A 25,371-nucleotide genomic window follows, 5' to 3' on the forward strand; every position below is an offset into this window, starting at 1 on the left:
GGTTCAAAATGTGATGACTATGACAACAATAAAACATATAAGTACATATAGAATGGTATTCAAACTGTTTTATGAGTCAAAAGGAAATGTGTGTTTTTTTTAATCACAAATTGTAAGTTAAAGTAATTACAGTAAAAATTTAAGCATCAGATATTTTTTTTCTGATTTTTCTGACAAAATCAGAAAAAAAATATCTAGAACTAAAAAAAAAGGTGAAAATTCTGGAGTGAAGCAGAGGACTGTAGAAATAAGTAAAAACACTGAAGTGGTGTAAAGAAGCCTTTCAAATGAAAATATAATCTATTGCTGTCAGCGGTTCCAAAGATAAAGACGAGGCTATCAAGTTCGTGCCTTCTCACACTTTAACTGTGAGAATCACTGAAAAATTCAAACTTCAGAAACTCTGACAGGAATCATCTAAAGAAGAAGATAACGATAAAGATGACCAGAAGCTGGAATGGTAGATGTGGTTGAGCAGCTGCCTTATTAAGGCAAAAATGAAAAATATCCCTGTTATATTGTCCCAGGTTGAAAAATGTGGACTTTCACCCTATCCTGGATATATGATCCATTATAAGCTTCTAGAAAATCTGATCTGACTTTAACAACAGCATCAGTGGAGAACAGGATTCTTTTACTGCATGTGGAGACATTTCTCTATGATTTGTCTGTTTTTCAAGGTGTGACCATTGCAAGAATTAGTTTGTACGAAAAAAGGTCAAATGTAGGATCTTAGTAGAAAATGTGCTTTCCTCTGCTTTAGGCCAGACAAACTTAACTGTAGTGAAAGATCTTTATAAAAATGGTTACAGTATTAAGCTCTTAATATGGGCATATAATCACTAACACTATTTACTTGATGTAAAAAAGACAAATATCAAAAATGTTAGGGTTGCGTTTCAAAAAACACAATGAACAGTTATTTTATATGCACCTATATGAATATATCTACCCCCAAGCATACAGTAACTCTGTGTACCGCATGACACTTTACTGTCTTGCAGTTGGTTAATGACTGACCGTCTGACTTTTACGTACTAATAGATATTTGTACTTCAAAGCAGAACTTTGGGGGCCAAACAGGTTCCTGTGGTTACCAAATAAGCCAAGAAACAGACGCCACTGTGTTTTGACTTTTTTAATTAGTGCAGTGTCTCTTGAACTTGTACTGTGGATCTCGAAATTATAAAGAGTTTTTAAAATGCCAGATTTTAGTAAACTAAAAAACAAGACAACGAAAAATCACTTTGAACTTTTTCCACTTTTAATGTGTCATTTATTTTGTATAGTTCAGCTAAAAAAAGAAACAATTCCTTAATTCCTTTGGTAAAAATAAAATAAAATGGTTGCAATAACCGATGAACAAGTCTCCACATTGTTAAGCTAATATTTTGTTGAGAAATATTCACTTGAATTTTAGCATTCAGTTTTCTTGGGTGCACACCTAATATCAGTCATAGTGAATTTAAATAATTCAAAATAAAGTTTTTTGGTTTAATTGAAGCCTTAATTTCTAGGAAGGTTATACAAGGTTGTACTCTAGAAAGGTATCAGTCAGGAGAAGGGTACAAAATAATTCCACATTGTATTAATAACATAATTGCACATTAAAAACATCACAATTCAAGAAAAATACATATATATTAGCCCAGTCATTATCCAAGATAAAAATACATAAAACAAACATAGAGAGAAGAACACTGATGGTTTCTGGTAACTACTTACTTTGTTCTACATGTGAAAACAATATTTATTCTTAATATGTCTAGACTAAGAAGTAGGGTTGACAGAATAAAACCTTTTCCTCCATAGAAAACATACAGGCTTGACTGATAGGTTGACATTTTGGGCCCTAATTCTAAAAGGTATCATACGAAATGAACACCAGACCCACAGTGAAACATGGGGGTGGCAGCATCAAGCTTTGGGGATTATTTTCAATTAGATGAGATGAAGAATATTGTCAAGACAGATAAAATTAGGATCATTTCCAAGTACCAGACTGATTTGATCAAGAAGATTCAGGTGTCTACTAGACAGCTGAAGATACATACAGTATCTACAATAATTTACCAGAAGAAAATGTACATTTTCCAATGGCTAAGTCAGAATCCAGAACTAAATCCGATGAAAAAAAAAAATTGAAATCACCTGAAGAGATGAAATTCCTTCTAGACATTTAATTATTTTTTTGTACAGTGTCTCAAGCTTTTTGCAAAGGAAGTATTTGCATCAAGCTAATTATCACAGCATACATTTAGAAACAATACTGTTTGTCAGTTAAGGCACTCTTTGTGTTAGGTTTACAGTATATCGAGTCATGTTTGTGTTACACGCTTTATTCCCATCTTTGGTTGTATTTTATCTTCAACATTATATCAACGTGCTCTGCTGTCAGACACTGCTGGTTCTATGAATGCCTTACAGCCTGTGTGGAGTGTGATGATTAAGACTTGTCAAAGCTGCTGCACATAAACATGGCTTCAACTGGTGTTACTACCCTATTTAACCTTTAAGTGTGCTAAATTGTTTCACATTCTTTAAATGCACAGTTGCTTTGCATAGCAAATTTTTTAGCTTTGAAGTGACTTTGGTATGACAGCAACACAGATAGTCCACCAAATCTTTAACATGTTCCAGAGTAAGTAAACTACAATCCAGGGCATCAACCTCACAAACTTCAGCAGCATTAAGCTCTCTCATCTTCCATACCACTTCATTTAAAATACAATTGTAGAACAAATTTATAAAATTAAAAATATAAAATCAAGTACATGTTGGAGACTTGTCATTCATTAATGTTAAAGACCAGCTTTTACTGAAACATTTTAAGGCTAGTAAAACAGCAAACACTTGTCTGGTGTTTCTAAAACGAGTTTGGTTTGGTTTGGCCCCACTTACATTTGTTCAGCATGTGACTGAGATGGTCACAAGAGAAAGTGAGGCCATTTTAACTAAAATAAGATTCAGCTAAAACTTTGTCCCATCAGACCCCAACGGTCATGAATTTGACACCGTTAGGAGGGATCAGAGGGATCACTTCAACATTTTAGTGAGGAAGTGCGAGGCCACAATTCCTGCAGCGAGGATGATGAACATGACCAGCACCGCCAGCCCTCGCCGTAAAACCAGCTGAGTCCCCGACAGGACGTCCCCCACCGTGGTGGTGGGTTTACTCTGCTCTGGAGGATGGGCCTCCTGGTACACATGGTCCTCCTCATCACGAGATGCTGCAGCACCAGCCTGGCTCTGGTTGCAGGCTGAAATTTAGATTTAGTTTTTCAGGTTTAGAGATTTTATACTAGGACACAAGTTCAAAGAAACAAGTCTGAAATCACTTATCAAATGTGCTAGTTTGATCGATTTAAGGGCTCAATTCTCTTCTCTGACAATTTACATGTTGAAATTGTGTCCCTTTCTAATTATGTTTTTTTTTACCTGTAAAGAAACCGATGAACTTGATCCTTTCTATATTAGTAAATCTATATTTGTAATCCAGATGGATTACAAAGATAGTAATCTATCTGAAACAGAAAAAGCCCTAAAATTTTTCAAACCTCAAATTTATTCTCTTAAATATGTTTGAACCAGTTGAAAAATAAAATAAAATAAAATAAAAATAGCTACGAGAGATTTCCTGCTCCCCACAAAGAAACCCAGCTTAACTTGTCGGCTGTCAAAGTGGGTACAAAATGACTCCTTCATGGATATAACTGGGTCAATACTGAGATATCGTGCCACACACACCTCTAGTTTTTACCCCCCAAAACTCTGCATGAAACCACCAATACTAGAAAGGTGCAAAATTGCAAAGGGCAGAAATGACCAGATTATTTTGGTTATGTTTTTCTGAGTTAGTAAAGAAAATTCTAGAATATTCCTGAAGATATTTACATATTTGTAAAAAAATATTCAAATGGGAATAGCAATAATGTGAAAATTAGCCACCATGTGCCTAACAATCATTGTACAGGGAAGGAGAAGTTTGAGTGCAGCTTGGTAATTGTGGCTTGAGTAGAAAAGCACTTCGGGTGATAGAGTATCACTAGAAAAGTGCTACATAGAGACTGTCTCCATTTACTTAAGAAGTGTAAGCATAAAGTTTAGGCCAAGATTTTGGCCTAAATAAATGTAAAGGACTTATTTAATCCCCAGCGTTTAGGGTCCACCAGCTACAGAAAATTTGCTAAAAATTGCACAGCTTTTATTTTCAGTAGGTCAAATAAAAAAAAAGCACCTTTCTGATTTCCCGACTGAAAACATTTGAATGAAATATGTTTAAAATGTTATATTTATAATGAATTTTTTCACTGAGAGAGATGGCGCTCTGCCAGAAAGTTGGGTTTAACAATGTAGCAGACGGGACAACAAGTTCGACAGCCAATGCTTGCTTAACACTTGAAAAACTTCACCACATACAGTCAGTGTGGTTCAACCATATGTTACTAACATCTTCCGGAAAACGTATATGCAGCTGAATGTAATTTCTGCTTGAAGTGTCTTTTAGCAGCGGAAATTCCACGCGCACACTGCATAAAACCAGACAGGAAAAGTGCAAAAACTGGCCCTTCCTATTGACATTGTAAGTATAAACATTATTATTTCCATGTTATTTTTGCTCAAAGGACAGTCCAACAAAAAACAGCACCACACATCGGTGGTGCTGATGTGTGCAAACTTATAAAAGTGGTAATAAGATTTGTGTTTTCCAACTCACCTGAATTTTCCATCTTGGTCATATCTTTTTCTTCTTTGATCTGCACTCCTGCCCTCACAAGAGCCTGAGCAAAGACACAAAGGTTTTGTTAAAAGTGTGGATCATATCTTTAAATAGCTTTATTATAAATATTTTTATGCTGCAAGCTTTGCACACATCTGTGCAGCTTAATCCCTTAAGAGTTGTCCTCTCTCTCTAACGCACCCTAACATCTGATCAAGACTGCATCTTGACAGAATGTGGATGGTATTTTGAGGATCTTGAAAGAGCATTTCTACGGTGTCCTTTCTATGCCTCACTTCACAGGCAGTTTTGAGGACGTACAGAACGTCTGTGGAGTTACTGTGGTACTTCATTATCGTCAGCATTTCTTGGGATGACATTGACTGGCATGGGTCAGATGATGAAATCAGAGAGGAATGATCATCCTCCTCTTGCTCTAATAACAAAATATTTCACAGAGCTGATAAGACAAACATACTGCAATGTTCATGATAAATACTTTCTGCTCCATGCTCAGGCTTGCAGTCTAGTATCTAGGAAACCTAGTAGTGTTTCCTAGATACCACTAGGAAACTAGTGTTTCTAGGAAATCATAGTTTCCTAGAAAAACTAGGAAACTATGTATTTCCTAGAAACACTAGGAAACTACGTGTTTCCTTTGCTTTGTACAGAGGGTCTGGACTCCCACCTAACTAGAAACGATTACCTCCTGGAGACGTGGGCTCTGTTGAAATTTGAAATGTTACCCAGTTGCCAATGTTTGACTGTGACTTGTTTTGATGAGTCAGTTTGACATTATGAAGCTTAACATTAATTGCCTGCATTATAAACAACCGCCCTTCTTTGATAAGACAGAAGTACTGAGCCGAACGAGATGGCTGTTAATATTGACAATATTCAATATTTGGAAGTGTGGCCGACACAGACTGAACGGCTTCTTTCATTTCCTCCGCTGCCATTGCTAAAACTACAGGCAGACCATGATTGTAAAACAGCGCAAAAAAAATCAGCATCATTGTTCAAAACTTTTCCTTCTGTTTGCTGATTGGCCCGTTATGAAATCTAATGGAGGTAATCTAAGTCAATGGGAGAAAGCCAAGACTGTGCTATAAGGGACAACTGAATCGAATTGAATAACGCAGGAAGGCAATGACCAGGCTAGTAACAGAGGAAAGCTAAGAAATTTTTAAGCCTATAGTTTCAATGTAAAATGCTCTTTTTCTTGTGAACTACCGTCTTTATCTAAGAGAAGAACTGGCCTTCAGTGGTGAGCAGTGCAGAGGACAAAGATGATCAGAGGAGGCGTGATGGAAAGCGTAAGAAACAGCTCAAAGAGGCAACACAATTCCTCAGAGCCTTGCTGCAGTCATCTCACAGCGACAAGCAAAAAAATACATACAGGTGCTGGTCATAAAATTAGAATATTGTGATAAAGTTCATTATTTTCCATAATGTCATGATAAAAATTAAATTGTCATATATTTTAGATTCATTGCACACCAACTGAAATATTTCAGGTCTTTTATTGTTTTAATTTTGATGATTTTGGCAAACAGCTCATGAAAACCCAAAATCCCTGTCTCAAAAAATTAGAATATTATGAAAAGGTTCTCTGAACGAGCAATAAAAATAATCATCTGAATCAACAAAGTAACTCTAAACACCTGAAAAAGATTCCTGAGGCCTTTAAAAACTCCCAGCCTGGTTCATTACTCAAAACCGCAATCATGGGTCAGATTGCTGACCTGACTGCTGTCCAGAAGGCCATCACTGACATCCTCAAGCAAGAGGGTGAGAAACAGAAAGAAATTTCTGAATGAATCGGCTGTTTGCAGAGTGTTATATCAAGGCACCTCAGTGGGAAGTCAGTAGGAAGGAAAAAGTGTGGCAGAAAACGCTACACAACGAGAAGAGGTGACCGGACCCTGAGGAAGATTGTGGAGAAGGGCCGATTCCAGACCAAATTAAATTTTCATCTCCATAAAACTTTTCAGCAGATGGAAGCATGAAGTGCTCCAAAATCTTGTGATAGCTGCTGCATTGATCCTGCCCTTGATAAAACCCAGTGGACCAACACCAGCAGCTGACATGGCACCCAGACCATCACTGACTGTGGGTACTTGACACTGGACTTCTGGCATTTTGGCATTTCCTTCTCCCCAGTCTTCCTCCAGAGTCTGGCACTTTGGTTTCCGAATGACATGCAAAGTTTGCTTTCATCCGAAAAAAGTACTTTGGACCACTGAACAACAGTGGTCCAAAGTGCTGCTTCTCTGTAGCCCAGGTCAGGCGCTTCTGCCGCTGTTTCTGGTTCAAAAGTGGCTTGACCTTTGACCTGGGGAATGCGGCACCTGTAGCCCATTTCCTGCACACGCCTGTGCACAGTGGCTCTGGATGTTTCTACTCCAGACTCAGTCCACTGCTTCCCCCAAGGTCTGGAATCGGCCCTTCTCCACAATCTTCCTCAGGGTCCGGTCACCTCTTCTCGTTGTGCAGCGTTTTCTGCCACACTTTTTCCTTCCTACTGACTTCCCACTGAGGTGCCTTGATATAACACTCTGCAAACAGCCGATTCGTTCAGAAATTTCTTTCCGTTTCTCACCCTCTTGCTTGAGGATGTCAGTGATGGCCTTCTGGACAGCAGTCAGGTCAGCAGTCTGACCCATGATTGCGGTTTTGAGTAATGAACCAGGCTGGGAGTTTTTAAAGGCCTCAGGAATCTTTTTCAGGTGTTTAGAGTTACTTTGTTGATTCAGATGATTATTTGTATTGCTCGTTCAGAGAACCTTTTCATAATATTCTAATTTTTTGAGACAGGGATTTTGGGTTTTCAAGAGCTGTTTGCCAAAATCATCAAAATTAAAACAATAAAAGACCTGAAATATTTCAGTTGGTGTGCAATGAATCTAAAATATATGACAATTTAATTTTTATCATGACATTATGGAAAATAATGAACTTTATCACAATATTCTAATTTTATGACCAGCACCTGTATATTTTGGATTTTGTGTGCATTTTTCCTTCTCACTCCTTTTGCCATCATGTGCAGACAGCGCCATGAGAAAAGTTTAATTTATTGCACAGGTAGCCAAACTCTGCAGCTCTGTGTTACATGACAGAGAGATCGGGTTTTGAATGGGCCGTGCTGTACGCAGCTGTTTAATAAGGTACAGATGATTACGCCACACAATCACTCTCTAGGGAAGATGGAATCAAACCCATGTCGTTATCTAATTATATGGCTGCAGATTAATTGGGTAAATCTTTTAATCACCTCTTTTACAGCCTTCTCCCAGTTAAGCTTGGACAGATATATGATGAAGAAAATCGACTGCATCAACACGCAAACTGTAAGTCCCGTCCACAGCCCTGTTAAGGAGAGAAGACAAAAGAGTTTGCGCTGAGCTGAAGGTTAACGGTTCATTCCAATACAGCACACAGCGATTGATTCCTACCTATAATCCCCATCTTGGCAGCAAACATCAGGGAAACGCCAATGGGGAAACCGATGAAGTAGAAGCCCACCAGGTTACACAGGGCACCAATCAGCTGTTTACCGGCTCCTCTGAGGACACCTCCAGTCACACCCTTCCAGGGGGAAATGGTGATTTGGGTCAAGTCACATTTTTCACATGCAAATACTAGTTTGAAATTCTGCAGTGAAGCTATCACTTACCGCGACAGCATCACACAGATGTGTGAAGCAAAAGATGACCATGACGTCAGAAACTCTCAACAAAATCTCTCTACAGGAAGAAAAAAAAAACAAACAAAAAAAACAAGCATACGATTTATGAGTTTATATGTAAAAACATGTCAAAAAAAGCTGAAAATCTGATCAACAGACTCAGATAAAAAGGAGCACAATCTTTTGGACAGTGGAAAATATTAATGTTTTGTGTAGTAAATTAAACACTTGAAGTCACGAAACATCAGCAAGGTGAATAAAACCGAAAAAGATGAGTTGAGTAATTACTTTAGCTCTGTTTAATTTGGCATCACCAACAACAAATTTGACATTTAGCATGGAGTGTACTGGCTTCTGTAAATCTTTAAGCAGTCAGGCAAATTTAACGGGATAAAGGCTAACAGTGTTATCTAACAGCTTCACTTACTCATCCGAGGTGAAAATGTATCCAATGATGTCTTTGCAGGCACCAAGAATCGCTCCGACAACACATGAAATTATGACTGAAAAACACCAAATAAACGAAAGACAACTCTGAAGTAAAAGTTTGTAGATTAAAATCACAAGGGAAAAAAAAAAAAAAAAAAAAAAAAAAAATATATATATATATATATATATATATATATATATATATATATATATATATATATATATATATATATATATATATATATAACCCATGAAATGTTCAGCTGACCTCTGTGAGATGGTATTATGATATATTTTAACCACAGTTCAAGCTACAGTTGTATTTTGTAGATTTATAAAATAGGAATACCTAAAGCGTAAGACATTTAAGGAAGTAAATTGAATACAGAATTTTATTGATGACTGTCACTGGAAACATGCTGCATTAAAAAAAACAAAAAACAGAACGGTTATGAGTATAACTGGAATGATACAGTTGGGTAATAAAAGGTGAGTCTCTGCTGCAGGAGACACACCTGCAGCGGGGGTGTTGTTTTAAACTTGGTTTAAACTTGGTTTAAAACAACATTTAAAACAACATGTTTTAAACTATTGCCTAATCAAATCACCATGACAGACATCTATCTTAAAAAAACGTAAAGCTAGAGAGGAAAGCAATGGAGCCTGAACTATGCGTAGAGTTTTATGTTAAACACTTCTTCCTGGTTTAAGATTCTCAGCATTTTGCTTCAGTCACTTCAATTAAAACCAATCGTTCATATCGAGCGGAGTGGTAAATTCAATAGTAAACTTACTGAGACATGTATAATTAAAGGAATTAAATGAAACTTTTTGAATGCTTCTGTCATTTATTCTGAAATTTAAACTGGCAATGTTACAATATTTTACTGTTTTTATGTTCCAAGCAAATAAAACCACGATGCTTGTTTTATTTTCCTGCCCCTAAATGTTTTATTTTTAGTTAGCAATGGTTGAAATTGATAATTTTACAACTTGCTTTGCACCTGAATAAATGCAGTAAAACCCATTTGAATAAATGCAGTAAAACCCATTTGATTTAAATAAGGCTATTAATAAGTTATACTTTCTTAAGTAAAATTTTTACATGTTAAAACAAAAAGTCATGCAAACAGCCATTCAACTGAAATTAAAAATGAATTAATTTATTGACATCTGTGGTTTGACGTCATCGCATGTGTGCATTGGATGGGCTGTTACTGACATCTGGTGAGAATTTACTTGCTTTAGCATGCATAAATATTTATTTATTTAGAAATCTGGTTGAGTGCTTAGTGGTTATTTTACACAGAGGTGAGTGAAATTGGCACGTATCAGAAGCTTTTCTTACATGCACAGACAATGGGGACTTTGCAGGACAGCTTGGCCTGTTCAACGTTCCCTGCACCAAGAGCATTTCCAACACGAACACTAGCAGCAGCAGAGAATCCTAAAGGAAACTGTTGGAAGAATAAGATGTGCACTTTCAGCTATGTTTTAATTTACTATGAAACTGAAATGAGAGAGACTTCAGAACTGGGGAACAGTCCTGGAGGAGTTACCATGTAAGCAATAATCGCCAGCTCGTATATGACAGAGTTTGCTCCCAGCTCGACTTCGCTGATCACTCCGGCCAGGAATCCTCCCACTTCGAAGATCCACCACTCCAGACAGAGCATCAGCATGCTGGGGATGGCCAGCTGGATGAACGAGCCCCACTCCTGGAGGCAGTCCAGCGACCAGCCTGAGGGTCAAAACCTTTCATTTAGATGTTTGAAAAACGGACTACTCACTGGATTATCAGGGCCTTGGAAAATGTTTATAAACTACAACATTTTCACATTTTGTCAGATTGCAAACACAAACCTCAACATGACCGAAGAAGACAAAGTATCGCACCACTGTGAGGTACAATATGATACAAGGGTTTCAAAAAAGATAATCCTACGTATGAAGTGGTGTTCAAAAGTCACATAATTGGTTACATGAGTCCACTTATGATTTAATCTCATTATAAACGCAACTATGTATTAGTTCTGCACATCAAATATTTATTGTTTCTTGAAGGGTGGCTATAGGAAAGCCACTGTTCAAAGAAATAATAAATTGTTTATTTTTATACTTTTTATCTATTGAACACTGTAAACATGTAAAAGAAGATACTGTCAGAAAAGGCCAAAAACAAACTTTTGCTCTACAAAAAATAAAAAATAAAAATAAAAAACCTGCCTTTTTATTGTCCCCCCCAAAAAAGGGGTAATAAACTGACCTCCCCATGTAGCCTTATGGAGACCCTTCAGGCTGATATAAGCAAACAAAACCACAGCCAGCACATACTGGGAGATAGCATTAGCTGCTGCAGACCCACTGGAAGATACAAAATAAAAAAGATATTAGCATGACAAAGAAGCCCAGCCAAGTTTGATAGAACTGACTGAAGCTTTTCAAAAACTTACGCAACACCCATATCCAGAGGATACAGGAACACATAGTTGATTATTGCGTTCAGGACATTTCCGACTGCTCCAGTTATAACTTGAGGCCATATAATTCCCTGTAAACACCACGGCGTATTCTTAGAGCTACTTTTATTAAACAGACTCTAATTTTAATAGCTTTGTTAGGACAGTGTGCTTCAGTAAACCGTACCTGGTTTTGGAGGTACCTTCCCTGCAGCTGGTACATAAAGGCAGCCTGAAGAAAATAACACAGTGCTGTATTAAAGCTTCTTTGACACATAAAAGGAAAACACTAAGATTACTGACTAAGCAACTGGACAACTTCTCTGCAATAGATGAAGCAGATAAGGTATTTTAAGTTTCAGAGACAAACTTGTGTTGGGGAAGGTTAAACGAACTGAGTACTGAAACTCACTGGTAAAGCAGGCATGAATATGTTCACGTACATCTGGGAGAGTCTTCATGTGGGGAAAAAAAGAGAGCAGAAGAGTGACCATGACAAATATGCAAAACAAGTCAACATCTGTAGATAAAACCAACAGACAGGTACATCTAAACAAATTGAAATATTGTTAAAAAACAACAACTTTTTCAGTAATTCAGCTGAAACAGTAACTCATATGCTATGAGCTTTCATTAATAACAGACTGATTTGTTCTTCTTCCTTATTTATGATTGTTTCTGATGATTTTGGGAATAGAATACAAAATATTTAGATTCTTAGAAATTGAAACAATATTTGTGTTTCAAATAAGAATTTGAAACACAGAAGTGTTATGTCGTGGCACGCGCAATAATGGACAATACCGGTTCCCTTGACATCTTTCCTGCAGACAGCCACTGAGCCCTTCCACAATAAGGGTGAGCAGCAACAAAAGGTCGTTGCTGGAGAAGCTCGCTGTTCACAGATGGCTGTGTGCAATAAATTTACAGGAAGGTTAGAAGAAAAAAAAAGTGTGATAGAAAATCCGCTTGATTCCTTTCTAGGAAAAAAAAGGTAGTGTTTCAATGCAAGACATTTTATGGACTGGTAAACTGTGCATGGTGAATTCTCTTTTGTTGTTTTTTTTTTTGTGTGTGTTTTTTGTGTGGAGATCTATTATTTTTGTGGCACTCCCATAATCTACATATTTGGCATCTTGTACCAATGTTTTATTAGATTTCCCCCTGTTGCAAGACTTTAGTTTCCATTCTTCATCAAAGAATAAGGGACAAGGTTGAATATCGGTTTGTTTTGCTGCATGCAGCAGATTGCGAATAGTAGCTGTAGATTTTGCATAAAAATTATATAAACATATTTGCATGTTTTGTTATTAAATATTTGCTAGAAAACAAAAATAAATAAAAGATGGAATACTTTTTTTTTTAAATAACCACAATATTTAATTATTTGAGTGGCTGTGACAGTTAGGCTTTATCAAGAAGTCAGAAGCAAAAGGTTTGGGAACCACAGACTTTTTTCTGTTGAAAAAGAGATTATGCAAACTTTGGAGGAGTAAAGGTAATGAATAAACAGAAATGGTAACACTGTGCTGATTAAAGGGATTCATTATGTGACCCTGCATGTGGTGCTGCAGAGAGCTGACCTGGCGACCGCTGGACTCTGCTTGACAGCCAGCAGTAGGGGCTCGGTGTTGATCAGGACGGCCCAGCAGGGGAAACAGGCCAGCAGCAGAATCAGAACCCCCCTCTGGAGAATCACACCCACACGCTTCAGGTTACCGCTCCCATAGGTCTGCGAGAAACAGGCAGAGAGACGTTCGGCTAAAAAACACCAAGACTGCTGCAACAAGAAAAGTTGTGGGAGATCCCGGAAAGCTAATTTGATCCAAACGCTCACCGCTGAGCTGTTTCAAAGCGCATCCCAGGAAAACCTGGGAACCCAGCTGTAACTGCTGGGACTGACTCGGTTACGCAAATAAAGTGAAAGAACAACCTCTGCTTAGAACAGTACCTGTGATATGAGCGTATCGCAGGTTAATGACAAACCGGTGCCAATGGAAATACCAGTGACGTTAACCACCTGCAGAAAAACAAAAAGATACACGATGCAAGGTAGAGACAACACGTTATTAAATCCAAGGTTGGATGAAACAAAACAAAAAGAAACCAGGACTCCAGAAAGTCTCCTTACTGCAATCGACAGCGAAACCCCGGCTAGCTCGGTTTTTCCCAGGTGGCCGCAGAACACCATGCTGACAAAACTGATCATAAAGATCATCAGCTGGGAAATGACCTGAAATATATCAATACATATTTATATGTAATCGGAGCTTGTGCATGTCAGACACATGAAATGAATGAAAATGAAGAAATATCTCAAGAGTCATGAAAATCTCAACAGATTTTGTTGAATGTTGAAATATATTTAGGTCACTTTAAGTGTAAACCAAACATTTAGAGAATTGGTTGCACACATTCATTTCATGTTAAATTTGCCACATTTTCCATTTGTCTTTAATCTTCGATTTTAGATTAAGTTTGAAATGACAATTACAAACAACTTAACTTTTGTTGGAACTGTGGACCGGGAGGGGAGGTGGGGGGGCTGGTTTACTGCCGACGACATATTAGCGTTTGTAGATAGATTTTTACCCAGAATGCAAATGGAAAAAAACCGTGAGCGAAACGGTGACTGGTACTGACTAGTATATATTCCATAGAGGGAAACTAAGTTTCATATCTGCTTAAGAGCCCCCCTGGTGGTTGAAGAAAAATCCACATATATATGAAAAAAAAACCACTGAATGCTCTCTGGTATTGTTCAGGGGGCCAGACCAAATGAGGAGGCAGGCCAGATCAGGCCCACGGGCTGTAGCTTAGGGACCCCTGGTCTACCCCTTCCTCCTTGGACTGTTTTCAACTTACAATCTATATTATACACATGTAATATTTATATTATTCTTCTGTATCATCTGGAAACAGAAACAGGTTCCCTGCACAACAATCTGTTGTTGTCTTAGAAATGCATCATTTCTCATTAGGTAAAACACAAAAAAGAAAAAGAAAAGAAAAGAAATCATAATTTCAATGGTGAGGATGCAATGGAATATTTTGGATCGAACATATCAGGAACATATTATCCTTTATTTTCCTCCCTTTGGTAAATTCAGGTATGTCAACATCTATTTTTTTTTTGGTCATTTTTGAAGATCCCCAATTTTATTTATATTTTGAAGTTTTTTCTAATAAAGAAAAACATGAAACCGTTGTAAAAAGAAAAGTTTGAATTGAAATATTGGTAACACTTTATTTGAAGGGGGGTGAATAAGACTGTCATAACACTTTCATAAACATGACATAACACCTGTCATGAACATAAATAAGCCTTCATGAATATTTATGACTGTTGTCATAAAGCGTCATTCGGTAAATTAAGACACTTTTAATACAAAGTTGACATTATTCAAAATGTCTTTGTTATGACAACTTGACATTAACCAGGAAATCATTACTGGTTAAACTTTACCTTTAATAAAATAAAGTTACCTAATTTTTAAAGTGCAATCAGTAATACTTTTATAACAAATTTATATCAGTAATGATTTCTTGGTTAATGTCAAGTTGTCATAACAAAGATATTTTGAATAATGTCAACTTTGTATTAAAAGTGTCATAATTTACCGAATGACGCTTTATGACAACAGTCATAAATATTCATGAAGGCTTATTCATGTTCATGACAGGTGTTATGTCATGTTTATGAAAGTGTCATGACAGTCTTATTCACCCCCCTTCAAATAAAGTGTTACCGAAATATTTTAAAGAACCTTTAACATGTCCTGATATCGCAGCTTAAGTAATAAACACAGTTGTCGAAATATGGGCAAAACTAATGACGCCAATATTGTGACTTGTGGCGTTAGACAAACGTGAAATATAGACTATACCGCTAACCAATAACAGAATGAATACCGCTCTGAGTCTTACCACCGGTCCCGCCAGTTTGAACAGCTCTGCCAGCTCATTTCGGTACTTCTGCGGAACAGAGTCCCGTATTCTCTTCAGGCAGCAGCCGCAGCCTCCAGCGGGGTCTGCTTCAGCTGCTTTCAGGTCCACCTTCACTCCCTCGGTGTGTGTGGCCGCTGCTTTGCCCGGACCGTCCATAGCTGACTTGCTCCCAGCCAAGGTTGCGACTCTGTACTGACTCCTGTCCTGCGGGTGTCCGTGGTCAGACGGCAGCCCTGGAAACGTGAGCGGGATGTTTTACCGGAGGAGGGTCACGGGAGGGGCCGGAGCTGTGCTGTGAGTGGACGACTGTCCTCAGAGCCAGCCACCCCCTGCTGCTGTCATGGTGGGTTCAAGCGCGCGCGACAGGGTCAAGTTAACGGGGAATTCAAAAACCAAATATCAAAAGCTCACAAAATAACATATTTAAAAACCTAACCCTCAAATCATGTTCTTTCTGACCCAGTTCAGCACAGAGGCACGTGTGTAGTGGTATTTAATTAAATCGTCACAACCTCGGCAGCAGAAAATGTTGGTGTGATTCCTTATGCCATCAGTGATGGCGCAAAAAGTGGGTATGCGCTGCGCTGGAGGGGGCGCAAAACCGATGTGTCGATTTTTTTTCTAGTCGGCATTTTCTATACTTAACAGCTGTTTGTGCATGAATGAAATTATAAATAGCAGAGGAACGGAACTGGTGTTCTAACTATCTGTGCTACCCATTAATCCGTCCTACCTTGTGGTAATGCGCACACAGTTAGTCAGAACAACGACACTAGTTAGGTTCCCATCCCACACAGGTAGCTTGAGACCGCGCTCGTCGTATAGTGCACTCGACAACAGGGTACGGAGCCCTCTAGGGGACATGGGATTTGTTTTTCTTTTGCGTTACCTCGCAATAATGTACCGATTAATTCATGCGGCATGATTGAATATGTAAGCCTTTCTTACTATGGCCATTGTACTTTCTGCTACAATACAAGGCTTTTGGGAGGTTTTTCCATGCATGTTATCTCGTTGTGAAATATCTGCAGTTTTATATCTTTTTCTTTAGAAATGCACCACAAACCTATGGCATAAACAGAACAAGGAAAGAAATAAAAAATACAACCAAACTGATGGTTTGAATTTAATTACTGTATTTTATAAGTACATGAATACGGGAGAGCTGTATGGACATATTAAACCCCAGCGGGAGGGGAGTATGGGTGTGTGGAGGGGATGGGGGGGTCGTTGATGATGTGTCCGCACACACCTCAGAAAGTATGTAGTTACGCCCATGGCCACCACTCTGGATACTGGGCTTTCAGTGGTGCCAAGGCCCAGATAGGAGGCCTTTCTCTAATTCCTTCACCAAACATTCATGAGAGCAGACAGTGTAGCTTCACTTTTCTCAGAATCAGGACAGATGACGAAATTCCATTTTTTCCTTGATGCCAAAATGTACAGGCTGGAAGTTGTATTTTGAACACTAACTCAACATAGCATACTACATACAATCCTGAGAATATTCTGTTCAGACCGTCTGCGTGCCTAGACGATGGTTCTCACTACAGGCTGTTGGAGTCTCAAAGCCGACTCCAATGTGTCCATAACCCTTTCCAGACTGATCGATATCAATGACTTGCTTTTATTCTGGGTGAGTTGTGTTGCTTTTTGATAACTTTTAGCATGTTGAGACAAAGCTTAAGGACTTCTCTTTGTGAAAGCCATTTATAACTTGAAGTGTTTGTAAAGCTGTCATCCTAAATATGAACTGAATATTTGGTCACAAAGTGGCTGAAAGATTTAAATTGACAAAATAAAGTCAAATTAAACAAGCATAAAAACTACAAAGGAGGATTCCTCTTAACAACACACACATTTCATTCTTTTTGCATTTTCTTGCTGGGTTTGAATTCTCAGTATTATATTTCCCTATGCTCTCTTAAATAGAGTTATTGAGAAAGAGTCTTTCTACCTGCTCACATAGCATTATATCTATCATTTTAAACATGGTCAAAGATTTACTCTAATTTATCCAATGTCTTTCTCCCCTGTCTTGGATAGCTTACACATTTTGTTGTAAAGTAAGACAAGTTCAGTATTTAATTTCCTTTCAGCCAATTTTTCAGTCTGCATGTAACTGGCAACTTTGTTCTCAAACAGTTTCAGCCTTTTTCACATCAGCCATCTGGATTTTGAATGAGGAAACGAATCACACAAGTAAAGACCAATTGAAATGTAAACATGAAATATTTATAGTTCTGCTTCTGAATGTTCCAGACATTATACTGACTCATATAGAGCTGAATACATGCGCACAGAAACCTAGTACAACAGGATTTGATTATTTTGCAAGGCACTTCTCTTTTTGTCCAACTCTTACTGTTTTAAAGTCCTCCTTCAATCTTTAAGGTTCTGTTGGTGATACAAACAAACAGAACAGAACCAGCTTTCTGTAAGTTGCACCAAGAACCGGACTCACACCATCGTCTGTAGGAAAAATATCATCAAAACAGAGTGACTATCAAATTGCTGCTGATGACTCCAACCACAAGGATGACGATCATGATCAAAAGTGTCAGTCCGCGTTGTACGACCAGCTGTTTAACCGGCAGCACGTCCCCCACTGTGGAGGTGGCAAACTCTCTCCGGCCTGGACTCTGGACGACACCCTCTTCCTCGTTGGTACCTCTGGTCGGAGTAAAGCCAACCTGGATCTGGCTCTGACTTGACTCTAAATGTTGAACAAGTTATTAAGCTTTTGAGAATAAAATCAGACATGTTTTTTTTCTTATTTTTTATGAAAGATGACAGTGATAACTGTCTGTTCCCACCTAATTGTTCCAGATTAAATGTTTCTTTTTCTTCCATGAGCTGAACTCCTGCTCTGACTTGAGCCTGATCAGACAGAGGAAAAAGTAATGAAATACATAAGCCAATAACATGTTTTTCTTCAATAAAAAGAGTAGTTCAGTTTCCAACCTCCTCTGAAGCCTTTTTCCAATCAAGTTTGCACAAAAACGCGACGAAGAAAAATGCCTGTAGTGAAACGGCAATTGTAAGTCCGGTCCACAGTCCTGTTGTAGTTGGGGATGAAGTAGAGTTCATGGTGCATAGAGTAGACGGAAAGAGACAATGCACAGGTGCATGTGAATAAAAGAAATTATCGCTGAAAAGTTTATTTAGTTTAGAAGTTAATTTCAAAGAGCGAAACTGAAAATCTACAAACACTAATAACACTAACTGGTTTATACTAGTTTGAGGATGAGGGCTCAAAAAAAAAAAGAAAACTTTGTTTCTCAGAAAAATAGAAATGGGGTAAATAATGCTACCTTAACAGATGTTCAGCAGACAGTCATTGACCGCCTGTACAAGGGGTCACAGCTAAAGAAGCAAGCTGTTCACAGACTGCCATATTCCATGTATTAAGCTGAGTAGAAAGTAAAGGTTTGGACAAAAAAGAAGGGCACCAAATCTTGTTGCTTGAGGTTCTGTAAAAAGCTTCCACATTCAGTCTGTGCTTTTTAATCAAATCCAAAGTAAATGTGGTTGTTTACCAGGAAATGCTGGAACACTTCAAGCTTTCCTCTGCTGACAAACTTTAAGGACATGCATTTTCCACCAGAACCTGGCACCTGCTCCACACTCAAAAGAACCAAGACGTGGTTTAATAACCATGGTATGCTGAGACTGATTGGGAGTCAGAGGAAGATAAGAGTCACCAGAGCCAGCAGGTGAACTGAAAGCTGCAGTCATTTATACAAAAGGAGCCCCAACCAAGTATTATGTGCAAAAGCTGTACAGTTATACTGTGAAGTTGTCTGACTTTCTTTAAAATGAAAATGACCTTTTCCTGGTTTTATGTAGCAATGTAATTTATTGATGAAAAATTTAGTTTTTTCATCAGCTCTAAGCCCAAATCATAACTACAAATACATATATATTCCTCTGATTGATATGAGTAGTTTTAGGTTTTGAATTCAACTTTATTAGATAAATAAACTTTCTTGCGTTAATGACTTTTCATTTGTTGTTTCTCTCACCAGTAATTCCCATGTTTGCAGCAAACATGAGGGTTGCGCCTATGGGAAACCCTATAAAGTAGAAGCCCACTATATTAAAAATGGCGCCAACCAGTTGTTTCCCAGCTCCTCTGAGAACTCCTGCGGCCACACCCTACAAGTAACAAATGCACGTCTGATTATAATTTGTGTGCAGAAACCTGGAGTCTGAGACTTTGATTGAATGAAAGTCGTTCTCACCGCAGTCGCATCGCTGACATGCATGAAGCTGAATATAAGCATTACATCTGCAACCCTCTGAATTATGTCCCTAAGAAAAAAACACAGGAATAGACACCGTTAGACTGTGAATCATTCCCAGCAGGAAACATTAAAAAGTACAGGGAGATGATTCACTTTTTTAGTGAGGTAACAACATGGTAAATGATTTCAGGTTGTCTTCAGTAGCTGGAACTGACTTTAGATGAAATGCGCTGATTTTGGCGCTGATGGGCTAACATTTTACCACTAATACACCAAACTTAGTTCATAATATTGTATTATTAAGCTACCAACATTAAAAACAATTTAAACTAGTCTTTTTCTTCAATTTTCTCTATTCAGCATACACCAGCTCTGTTGCCGGAGCTTTTAAACATAACTGAAGCTCGTTAAACAGTTACGGCTTGGTGTCCAAGAGTCTGCATATTAGTTAATTTATGACTGTCTGCTGTCTGAATACAAAAAAAATCCTGTTGTGACACATGCAACAAGCTGCAATCAAAGGTCCACAAATTAGCTGGGTTTTAGGAACCAGTTACTGAGTTTGGGGTTTAACTTACTGGTCTGAGGTGAAAATGAATCCAATGACGTTTCTGGTGATGCTGACACAAACTCCAACAAAGCAAGCAACAATGACTGTGCAAAACACGCAAAGCGGACTGTCAATAAAGGTGAAAAGATGAGGTAGTTAATCAGTTTCCACAAGCTGCAACAATAAATGACTGCCTGATTATGTATTTTTTCCTTCTTTAAAATGTTTCTTTAACAGTCTATTGTAGAAATATAAATCATAGAACATTAACATTCCAATAAAAATAAAACTGGGTTGATGAAGTAGATCATAACATTATATGTTATGAAATACTTTCCAATATGACAAAACCAGAATTCTGCGGAGTCCAATGATTCTAGATCAGATTAGTTGGGTTTTTACAGAGACAGAGAACCTGTTGTCAGAGCTTTGGCTTTTAATCTTATGGCTTATGCATATACCAAATATTATAGCAATGCTTAAAGACAAAGCAATTCTCTCCGTACTGCTCCAGTTTTCTGAAGTAGACACCTAACATCATGTATGAGCACTTATGCTGTGGAATGGGTCTTACATGCACAGATGATTGGGACTTTACACGACAGCTTGGCCTGCTGTATGTCTCCGGCACCAAGAGCATTCCCGACCCGGACAGCAGCGGCAACAGAAAATCCAAGAGGGGACTGGGGAAAAAAATCAACACAAAAGAGCAGAGAATGTTACGCATAGTCTTTAAGCGGAGATGCTAATGCCTGCAGTTGTGCCAAACGGTCCCCTCACAACAGAAAAAGACTGCTATTCTGCATCCAGGATCTCCAGGACCGTTATTGGACATTTAAGAGGAAACTGAGGTAATTGTATGAATGGAAATGTCCCTGTCAGAAGCCGTCCTAAGCCTTAGTCTGGGGATTTAATAAAAGACATTTCAGACCATTGATAGGCAGGTGGTGTTTTATGTGCAGCGAGCATCAATGTGTGTGATCTACAGATCCATTACCATGTAAGCCACAATGCACAGCTGGTACGCAATAGACTGAGCCCCCAGTTCAACTTCACTGATCACACCAGCCAGGAATCCTCCAACTTCAAAAATCCACCATGACAGGCAGATCATGAGCATGCTGGGAACGGCCAGCTTTATGAAGAGACCCCACTCCTGCAGGCAGTCGAGTGACCAACCTGTGAGTCCACATATACAAAGGATTTGACCAATTATGACAATAAACAAGGATAATAAAACAGAAGGAGATTCTTACAAAAGTATAATGCAAGTAATAATAAAAAAAGTGCTAGAATACAATCCAGAATGCAAAAAAAAAAACTGATAGTGTCTGACTTTGTCCTGAGGCTTGAACTGACCTCCCCATGTGGCTTTGTGAAGACCCGTCCACCAGATGTAAACATGCAGGAGCAAAGCCAGCAAGTACTGAGAGATGGTGTTGGCTGCTGCAGATCCCCTTCATAGAAAACCCAGAGCAACGACATGAAGGACAAAGACATGAGAACAAGACATAGCACAAATTGGTATTCAGAAATATCTAGTGATAAAGATGTCTGAAACCAAGTCGTAATATTCTTTGTTCGTTTGAACTACAACAATATAGAAACTCACGCTACACCCTGCTCCAGATGATAGAGGAAGACATAGTTGATGAGGACATTGAGGACATTCCCAACTGCTCCAGTTACAACCTGAGGCCACATGATTCCCTGACATGCAAAGCACAGAATTATACTTGTTTAATTCTAAACAGGCCTAAATGTGTATATATATTTTTTACATTCTATGTAAACAGCTTTACTCTGAGAGACCCACCTGGTTTTGTAAGTACTTCCCTTCCAGCTGGTACATAAAAGCAGCCTGAAGATCATGACAAAAAAAAGAAGGAAAACCTCAGGCATATTGAATCAATCAAGCTGTCTTTGTTAATCTATTTTTCCTTTGTAATATTTGTGAGGATCAGAGTAGTTTTGACCATGAGATGAAATTTTCTACATTGTTTTTTGGAAAGGTAATTTTAGTGACTCATCAAACTCACTGGAAGAGCCGGCATGAAGATCTTCACATACAGCTGGGACAGACTGCAAAATAAAAACTCATTGTACATAAGAAGGACTATGAACTGAAGACATTTCCAACCCTTGTACTTTTTCATATGTTGTCAATCTACAAACTACAAACTTCAATTCACCCTACTTTGTCAAAATCCAACTTTTCCACTAAATTAAAAAATGCATAATTAAATGTCTCTGCTCTGAAAGCAAAGTGGAAGTGAAGTGAAATTCTTTGTCTGTGTGAAAAAACCTGGCCAATAAAGCCGACCAGCATCAGTTTAAATTCCTTATATACAAAAATCTAAATTGTATGACATGCATTTGTTCTCAACTCTCTTTACTCCGTTGAACTTCCATAAAATTTCAAAATGTAAATGAACTTGGTAAATTGGACTTGAAGGAGACCTGGCAACCTCTGGACTCTGTTTGACAGCCAGCAGTAGGGGCTCGGTGTTGATCAGGACGGCCCAACAGGGGAAACATGCCAGCAGCAGAATCAGAACCCCCCTCTGGAGAATCACACCCACACGCTTCAGGTTACCGCTCCCATAGGTCTGCATGCAGCAGAGCAAACAAACAGATTTGATACACTTGATGCGAATCTTTTACTGCTTAGCTGTTTGCTGAATAACCATAGACGAGGACTCGCCACCTGAGATATGAGGGTATCGCAAGATGCAGACAAACCCGTGCCGACAGAAATACCGCTGACGTTCACCACCTGCATGGGAGACAGCAAGAAAGAACTCAAGAATCAACTCAAATCTAAGAGAACGACTTGGGAGTGCATCACGTTTGCCCAATTATGTTCACCGCAGCTGCCAGTGATACTGCTGCTAGCTCCGTCTTCCCCAGGTGACCGCAGAACGCCAGGCTGATGATGCTGATCAGGAAGACCATCAGCTGGGAAATGACCTGAAAACACAGCATTGTTTTCAAGAAAAATAAAATGAGCCTTTTGTTTCAAAGGCATTTTAAAACATTATTTTAAAAGGCCCATAAACACAGAAAGTGTCTTTTAGGATATGACTCATAATATTTTATCAAGAATAACTGTAGATGTAGATAACCGTAGATATTGTGAGCTGAACTTCCTGACCCTCCACCCAGAGGCCTGTCGTAATAAATCACATGATAAACTAAGACAAACTCAATAATTAATTTTTTCTCTTTTTACTAAACCTGTTCAGTCTGATGCACTGGTCTCATCTAGCCATTTTTAAGGACAATTTTATTTACAGCGACTTCATAATTAATTTTATTTGTTGTTTCTGTTTCTGGGATAATTTATCATTCAGCAAAATTTATTATCGTGACAGGCTTACCACAATCTCCATAAAGCCAAAAGAAACAAATGGCTGTGCATGAAGTAAAACTGTCCAATCAGCAGCATTTAAAAGTACTAAGGTGTCCTTCTATGGCTGCATTTTGAACACTGTTTATTAAATATGTGTATTAGAATGGTATTTATTAATTGAAAAATGGATTTCAGTCTGATTTGACCACACTTGTAGAAAGTGATATTTTCTGAGATTCAATATTTATGTCTTTTTGAGATTGTATGACATTTTATAAACCAAATATCAAACTCAAATAAAAAATTTTTGTCTCGTATCTGTCATGTGACCGTCTGGCAGTAGCTGTGTTCATAAAGATAAGAATTGGAGGAACCTGTGATTGGTTCAGAGCGATAATATGCTTTCTGTTGTAACTCCCACAGACGTGGGACTTTTGTGGAATTTGTAATCTAAGAAGCTATTTTGTTTTATCTTTTTTTGTTGACTGGTCTATGGCTTCTAAAATCTGCCTCTATATAACATCCTTCAGAAGGTAGCATTTAGAAAAAGAATTCTGGCTAAAAAAGCAAGTTAATTTTTTTAAATTATAAGTTAAGGAAAAATACAGCTTCACACCACACATATTTGCTTACTTAAATCTCTGTGACCCAAACTATGCTCTTTTTCACAGTTTACTTTATCCACATAAATTAGCATCTATAAACTTATCAAATACTGTATTTTAGCAATGGACATTTTTTGTAATTTTTACGTTTTGCTTCTTTGGGCTTTTTATATGCTTATGGTAAATTCAACATAGACTAAACATTTTAGTTCTTAAAAGAGGATTGACTTTTTTGTTTGAATTAATACTTCTATTTTAATTGTATTAATTAAACCCCCCCCCAAAAAACAGGAAGAAGTTATTTTTGCAACCTTTCCTGTTTCCGGCCGAATCCATGGCAGCTTCACTCTTCCTGTTTCTAACAAATACTCAACTACGCTCCCCTCGGTCCGTGAGACAGAGGTGCCTCCTCCTTACCACAGGTCCTGCCAGTTTAAGGAGCTGCAGCACCTCGTGTCGGAAGTCCGCCTGGACTCCTCTCAGTCCGCAGCATTCAGCGTTGGTCTCAACAAAAGAAGCGTCAGTCGGGCGTCTGCCAGCTCGCTCTTTGACATTTTTGGTATCCTCTGAACTATCCATGACCAGATATGTTGCGCCTTTATACACAGGACTCCAGAAACGGTCTCCTCCTGTTTAGCTAAATGCCGCTTGTTTGCAACTGAAATTATCCGGAGCTTTTTGATGTCGCGCAGACAGTACTTCTCCTCGCGCTCCAAGAGGATATGATGTTTATGACGACACTGCGGACAACAGTCAGCTTACCCTTTGGTACAGTATTCAGCACAACGCAACTGTGTGCTATTATTTTATATACAGAACACCATTTGCTTTCCTTAAAAAAAAAATCACTTTATGTGGCACCTGTGCAACTGCTCCTTTAAATACGCTGACATCACCAAATCACAAATTCTAAGGTCAAGGACAGTCCACGTGATACAACATGAGTCAAATTACGTGCAAAAACTAAAATAATGTTTGCGGTCCCATTTAATAAACTGGAATACTATTAAAAAAAATCTGTTTTAGGAACTGCATTACTAAATGAAACACATTAAGATTAACAGAGATGGATGTTTGAAAGCCTGTTAATTATTATTAAATGAAATTTAAATTTAAACGGACCAAAACAAAAAAAAAAACTTTATTACAGATCTGTAAATATTCCCTGGGTGAAATTTCCATGCTTATTTTTGGGGTGCGATCATTTAGAAGTTGTACATTCATAAGTCCTACCTTATGTTTTCACATTAATAGAGAAATTATATTGGCTTTTACTTTGTGGATATTAATTTAATAATTGCTAAGTAATGCAAATCCTCCTTGTCAAAACAAAACAAAACGCACACATTGTTGACTTTTAACAATTAAAA

At 38.1% G+C, this 25,371-nt stretch overlaps 2 protein-coding genes across 3 annotated transcripts; both read right to left on the reverse strand.

The window, feature by feature from the left end:
* Nucleotides 1-1,561: 1,561 nt before the first annotated feature.
* Nucleotides 1,562-15,476, reverse strand: LOC106925173 (multidrug and toxin extrusion protein 1-like). Its single transcript, XM_014999306.2, has 16 exons — nt 15,227-15,476; nt 13,431-13,532; nt 13,251-13,319; nt 12,883-13,031; nt 11,712-11,754; nt 11,487-11,531; nt 11,294-11,391; nt 11,107-11,204; nt 10,400-10,581; nt 10,189-10,297; nt 8,839-8,914; nt 8,400-8,469; nt 8,179-8,311; nt 7,998-8,092; nt 4,718-4,781; nt 1,562-3,260 (listed from the first exon to the last, which is right to left on the reverse strand). Exons 1-16 carry the CDS (start codon nt 15,401-15,403, stop codon nt 3,037-3,039), a joined length of 1,734 nt encoding a protein of 577 aa, XP_014854792.2. The 5' UTR covers nt 15,404-15,476; the 3' UTR covers nt 1,562-3,036.
* Nucleotides 15,477-17,460: 1,984 nt separating this feature from the next.
* LOC106925175 (multidrug and toxin extrusion protein 1-like) lies at nt 17,461-25,282 on the reverse strand. 2 transcript variants are annotated; one of them, XM_088002236.1, is made up of 16 exons: nt 24,419-25,282; nt 22,913-23,014; nt 22,752-22,820; nt 22,505-22,653; nt 22,084-22,126; nt 21,861-21,905; nt 21,657-21,754; nt 21,404-21,501; nt 21,042-21,223; nt 20,619-20,727; nt 20,073-20,148; nt 19,492-19,561; nt 19,273-19,405; nt 18,212-18,306; nt 18,064-18,127; nt 17,461-17,963 (listed from the first exon to the last, which is right to left on the reverse strand). In XM_088002236.1, the coding sequence occupies exons 1-16, from the start codon at nt 24,578-24,580 to the stop codon at nt 17,737-17,739; spliced, it is 1,722 nt and encodes a 573-aa protein (XP_087858362.1). In that variant the 5' UTR covers nt 24,581-25,282; the 3' UTR covers nt 17,461-17,736. The 2 variants fall into 2 exon arrangements, 1 of the variants encoding a protein (XP_087858362.1); XR_015761876.1 differs by lacking the exons at nt 17,461-17,963; nt 18,064-18,127; nt 18,212-18,306 and having other exon boundaries at nt 19,338-19,405; nt 20,073-20,171.
* Between the last annotated feature and the right edge of the window lie 89 nt (nt 25,283-25,371).

Source organism: Poecilia mexicana, unplaced genomic scaffold (genome assembly GCF_051168715.1).
Source record: "Poecilia mexicana isolate PSO_F unplaced genomic scaffold, ASM5116871v1 scaffold_1, whole genome shotgun sequence".
In the NCBI taxonomy this organism is placed as follows: domain Eukaryota; kingdom Metazoa; phylum Chordata; class Actinopteri; order Cyprinodontiformes; family Poeciliidae; genus Poecilia; species Poecilia mexicana.

Excerpts from the sequence above, each read along its gene's own strand:
- LOC106925173 (XM_014999306.2), bottom strand. The coding sequence starts at position 15,403 with ATGGACGGTCCGGGCAAAGCAGCGGCCACACACACCGAGGGAGTGAAG. Across the intron at positions 8,470-8,838 it reads TACATTTTCACCTCGGATGA|AGAGATTTTGTTGAGAGTTT; the intron begins GTAAGTGAAGCT and ends TTCTTCCTGTAG. Across the intron at positions 8,312-8,399 it reads ATCTGTGTGATGCTGTCGCG|GGTGTGACTGGAGGTGTCCT; the intron begins GTAAGTGATAGC and ends TCCCCCTGGAAG.
- LOC106925175 (XM_088002236.1), bottom strand. The coding sequence starts at position 24,580 with ATGGATAGTTCAGAGGATACCAAAAATGTCAAAGAGCGAGCTGGCAGA. Across the intron at positions 23,015-24,418 it reads TTAAACTGGCAGGACCTGTG|GTCATTTCCCAGCTGATGGT; the intron begins GTAAGGAGGAGG and ends CTGTGTTTTCAG. Across the intron at positions 18,307-19,272 it reads TGCAAACATGGGAATTACTG|GACTGTGGACCGGACTTACA; the intron begins GTGAGAGAAACA and ends CAACTACAACAG.